Raw genomic sequence first — 5,000 nt, 5'->3', positions numbered from 1 at the left:
GTGCCACATTCCCCGAAAATGAGCGTGTTTGGGGCCGAGAGAGGGCGACGAGGAGCATCGTCCGCCGGTGCGCATCCCGCTCGTCGTCTGAGCGGCGGGCAGCGGCGCCGAGCCCTAGCAGAAAGCACTTCGAAGATGCGTCAAGGCAAGTATGGCTGCGCCCATTCTTAAGTGGAAGCGGGTCACTAATACGACGGGCCCACAGCCCAGGCCTCGCCATGGACACCGCGCAGTGGCAATTAAGGACCTCATGGTTGTTTTCGGAGGCGGGAACGAAGGAATTGTGGACGAATTGCACGTATACAACACTGGTAAGTGAAGTGAACTCCTACCTTCTATATGATGCTAGTTTCCTAGTCTCCTCAGTTCCTTTAAGATTTTTAGTAGTGCTGCATGGATTCTCGGTACTTTCACAGTGTGATGAGGATGTTTTGGTGGCCCTCGCTCCCCACAGTACCTAGTGAAAGTGAAAAGTATATGTTTCGACTTGTTTGTTTTGAAAGTTTCCAAGATGGCTGCCCCCTGTGGACTGACGTTGAAGGCTACTTTGGAAAGGCCTAGTTCAAAAGTACGTCGCTTGAGGAAACTGACGACTGGTCTATGTTATAAGGAAATTCGATAGCTTGAGGTTCAGATTGATGCCAGTGCGCTCGGAGCTGTAACTAGCTAAGTATTTGGCATTTTGTGTAGGTGATCCCGGGCAATCAACATGGCGTCGAGGCTTTGACGTTCTTCTGTTTATGTTTTGGGATGCACAGATATTCTCGAAAATTTCGCAAAATGTCAAAGCCTGGGCAAAGGTGATGTCATACATCGTTTCCAAATATTGCATACTTTATTTTAAAATCGTTCTATCCGATTGTTACGTCCTCACAATGCTAGTAAATACAATCGGTGAGTGTGTTTAGGGGTATGAGCCGCCGATGGAACAGCCGCTGCGGGAGCCCTCACGGGGAGGCTGCGCGCGGGACGGAAGAGCCGCATCTATTTTTCTCCTTGGGGGAGGCGAATGGAACAGCCCTTTGTCAGCGGCGAGGCCACTCACGGCTGCCAACCGCTCCGACTCGCGCCCCTCCCCCTTCCTCCCTCCCCCGCCATGGCCACCGCTGCGTTACGAAGTGTAGGAATGAAAGCTCCGATAAAAAAAAAAAAAAAAAAAAAAAAAAAAAAAAAAAAAAATCGTGGGAACTAATAAATGATACGTCTTGGGAGAGTTACGGACGTCTGTCGACCCTCTGGGGTGAGGGTGTATATCTACTCAGAAATAAAGTCATAAAGGCTCGGAAGGCTGTGGAAACATTTGATACGATGTGCAGTAAACTAATCACTGTAGCTATGTCGTTCTGAAGTTGATCAAATCATATATAGTCACATTCTGTTCAGCTTTGGATATTTGGGTATAGAGTCAGCCTGATAATACTTTCTTAAACATGGCAAAGGTACCATGCCAAGCGAAGGGTTTATTGGGTATACTCTTGAGTATTTACAACTATTGTTTCGAAATACAGATAACCCGTTCCAGAGTTCAAATTGTATTCGATGAAATTGATTGTTGAAGAAAATTAGTCGACCAAGTATTCGTTCCTAATAACTGTTATGAAAATCAAGTGACTTGCTTATAGTCCAGGAAAGGAATTGTTGTTATAATTATCGTGAAACCGAATAAAATGCCCCACCAGACTCTGGATGGATGCACTGTATGTTGTGGAAAAGAGAGAGCGTGTTATTTTATCTTCAAATGGAAGTAAAGTGAAGCCCAATGTTAGTTGCTATAACCAACGTAGACATACTTTCAATTTGTTATTGTGGAGTCCTGCAAGTGGCCTGTGTCCTTGCTACGTAGGATGTGTGTGGAGGGGAGGGGGGAGGGGCGTGTCTTGAGGTTGGTAACCATGACTTAGCTGTCTCGCTGGGCAAGTGGGCATTGGGCAGTAGGTATAATCCGAACTGTTTTGTCTTACCCCCTTGGTTTGATTCTGGTTATGTCGTATCTTTTGAAGGGGAGTCTCCGTGCGGGATTTATAATATGAGAACCCTAATTTGACCTCCAGGCGCTAGATGAACCGCGATGAAACAATTACCTAGATTTCTAAACGATACTCCCCTGAAGATTATATATAAGAACGGTAGGCTGAAAGGTCGCGACCCCCAAGCTGACTTGACCTACCTGGCCGTGACATGAGAGTGAGCATGAGCAGGAGGAAGTACAAGGGTTAATGGAACACTGCGAAGGGAAGCCGAGTACCCCGAAGGGTTCCCTGCTCTGCTTGCCCACGATCCAAGGACACGCAGGCAGAAGAAGTGGCTATATTAGGCTTCGCAATTAACCTGGGCTTTACTTGCTTGCGTACCCAGTCTTCCCTGCTTTCTTTTGCGGTGAAGATGGCATCGTTATGAGATCATATTTTGACTGGTTGTAGGTACACCTATTGTGGAAATCCTATTCTCTCTCTCTCTCTCTCTCTCTCTCTCTCTCTCTCTCTCTCTCTCTCTCTCTCTCCCCTCTCGTCTCTCTCTTCTCTCCCCTTTTCTCCCCTCCCCTCTGTGTCTCTCTCTCTCTCTCGTCTCCTCTCTCCCCTCTTCTCCTCTCTCTCTCTCTCTCTCTCTCCTCTCTTGTCTCTCCTCTCTTCCCCTCTCCTCTTGTCTCTCTCTCTCTCTCTCTCTTGGACTCTCCCTTCTCGTCCCCCTTCTCTCTCTCTCTCTCTCGCTCTCTTTCTCTCTCTCTCTCCCCCTCCCCTCTCCCTCTCTCTCTCTTTTTCTCGCTCTGTGTCTCCCTCTCTCTCTCTCTCTCTGTCTCTTCTCTCTCTCCCCTCTCTTCTCTCTCTCTCCTCTCCCCTCTCTCTTCTCTCTCTCTCCCCTTCTCCTTCTCTCCTCTCTCTCTCTTCTCTCCCCTCTTCTCCTCTCTCTTCTCTCTCTCTCTCCTCTCTCTCTCTCTTCTCTCTCCTCCTCTTCTCCCCTCTCTCTCTCTCTGCCCCCCCCTCTCCCCCCCCCCCCCCTTTCCCCCCCCCCTCTCTCTCTCTCTGTCTCCTCTCTCTCTCTCCCCTCTCCTCTCTCTCTGTCTCCCTCTCTCTCTCTCTCCTGGGCTCCCCTCTCCTCTCCTCTCTCTCCTCTCTGTCTCCCCTCTCCCCTCTCGCTCTTCTCCCCCCTCTCTCTCTCTCTGTCTCCCCCCCCCCCTCTCTCTCTCTCTCTCTCTGTCTCCCCCCTCTCTCTCTCTCTCCCTCTCACTGTCTCCCCCCTCTCTCTCTCTCTCCCTCTCTCTGTCTCTCTATATATATATATATATATATATATATATATATATATATAATATTGTGCGTGTGTCTGTTATTTTATGCATATATCTAATTTATATAATGTATATGTATGGGTATATATCTTTATGGATATCCTTGTGTAGACCTAATGTCTGTGCAAACCTGGCAGGTTGGAATCAAAAGATAACAAGTATACAACTTTTCATATTATAATGCTCGTTCATGAAAATGTATCGTTTTGCAAAATTTATGTTGATGTAGACATCACGCGCGCGCGTGTTAATGTTAGTGTGTGGAGAGACGGACAGTGAGAGTGTAGTGTATATATGCATATCTATATATTCATACATGAACGCGCGCGCACAACATAAAGTGTGTGTGTGACCATAGTGTTGATGTCAGAGTCATATGAAGCGACGACACCAGCGACTCTCGCGCAGTCACTGGCCGCCAAACTGTGTTCAAGAAGTTTCAGAATTAAAAAGCGTCTTGCAATAAATGTTTGTTGAATGTCAGTGGCACGGTTGGCAGTCCTTGCAGGGTCGGCTGGCAATCGGTTGGCGCGAAGGGGCGTCCCAGTTTCCCGCGCTTTCCTCGCTTGGGAGGAGGGGCGGCGAAGGGAACAGCCGCTGGAGCGAGGGGGGGAGCGGAACAGCGCCTGTGGGTGTGCGTTGCCAAATTTCGTGGCTCGAAATACGCCCGCGGATCGTTCCGGGACACGGGAACGATGAAGTCGGGATCTGAATTTCGGTAGTAGCTGCTAAAACTTTTGCGAAGGGGGGGGGGGGCGAACTTGGGAATGTTGTTTCGGTTGTCTTGCATACGTATTTGGGTTTGATAAACATTTCAGTTTTGGTAGTTTTTTTTTTCTGTCTGATTTGGCAAGATGAATGCAATTTCGTGCATATTTACAGTATTTAGAAGAGCAGCCAAAAAAAAAATAAAAAATTACTCCTCAGGGTTTGCGTGATTCCGGTGTCACTATCTAATCCCTGATGACAGCGTGCAGGTGCAGGTGAGGGCGGAGTGAGGGACTTCCTGCCCTGCGTCCCCACCTTGCCTAAATGCCTCCCTTGGGTCCGGATAGCGCTGCCTGGACGCTAGTGTCCCGAGGATGCTAGGTTGTCTGAAGCATATCGCCCTGGACGGCCTGGAATAGATTGTATTTGCGGTACGGGCGCACATTAAGAACGCGGCAAAGCGTGTCCACATTTTCAGTATCATAACATTTTTCTCTCTCTCGCTCTCTTTCTGTGTGTGCGCGCGCGCGTGCGTGTGCGTGCGAGTTTCCTGTTTTATTTTCTTTACAGTTTCTGTTACCGACTTCCGTTTCATTCCTGTATGTACCAGTGCATTTTCCCATTTTGGCTGTCATTTTCTCTCCTTTCCGCGAGCGATCCGAGCGCACCCATCACGGCAAAATCCGCACCCATTCCACCCCCTTCCGCTCTCCCCTTTTCACATGCTCCGGCACGACGCGCACTCGGCTTAATTCATTAACACACCTGCACACACACTCGGGCGTACAGCTCGCACGGCTGTCGGAGCGCACTTGCTCTGTGCTGTCGAAGGCACCTTCGGTCAGCATCCCTGGGATTTGGCACCAACTGGCTCTTGATGAAATTACGAAATTACTCCTGTATCATCGACTAATTTGTATCCAGCTATTAAGTATCCGTTTTTTGGGCATTTCTTTTTTATTGGAGTACGAGGAGGGGAGGGGAAGGAGGGGGGAGGGGGTGAATC

General features: G+C 48.8%; 2 protein-coding genes across 12 annotated transcripts in view; one reads left to right on the top strand and one right to left on the bottom strand.

Annotated features, from left to right (window-relative positions):
• The window catches only part of LOC119580823 (N-fatty-acyl-amino acid synthase/hydrolase PM20D1-like), a 41,276-nt gene extending 38,979 nt beyond the window's left edge, over positions 1–2,297 (bottom strand). For 2 of the 9 annotated variants that reach the window (XM_037928960.1, XM_037928959.1), the window contains exon 1: positions 333–719. The gene's annotated coding sequence lies outside the window, so the exon portion shown is untranslated. Of the gene's footprint in view, positions 1–332; positions 740–1,790; positions 1,884–2,167 lie in introns of those variants that run through there. The other 7 variants (XM_037928961.1, XM_037928968.1, XM_037928966.1 and 4 more) reach the window with 7 other exon arrangements.
• The window catches only part of LOC119580822 (host cell factor-like), a 26,451-nt gene continuing 21,545 nt past the window's right edge, over positions 95–5,000 (top strand). For 2 of the 3 annotated variants that reach the window (XM_037928957.1, XM_037928958.1), the window contains exon 1: positions 115–311. In XM_037928957.1, the coding sequence (XP_037784885.1) occupies positions 152–311 (160 nt within the window). In that variant the 5' untranslated portion in view covers positions 115–151. Of the gene's footprint in view, positions 312–5,000 lie in introns of all 3 variants that reach the window. The other variant, XM_037928956.1, reaches the window with a different exon arrangement.

This window comes from Penaeus monodon, chromosome 14, assembly GCF_015228065.2.
Source record: "Penaeus monodon isolate SGIC_2016 chromosome 14, NSTDA_Pmon_1, whole genome shotgun sequence".
Classification (NCBI taxonomy): domain Eukaryota; kingdom Metazoa; phylum Arthropoda; class Malacostraca; order Decapoda; family Penaeidae; genus Penaeus; species Penaeus monodon.
This window is presented reverse-complemented; position numbering and strand designations above follow the sequence as displayed.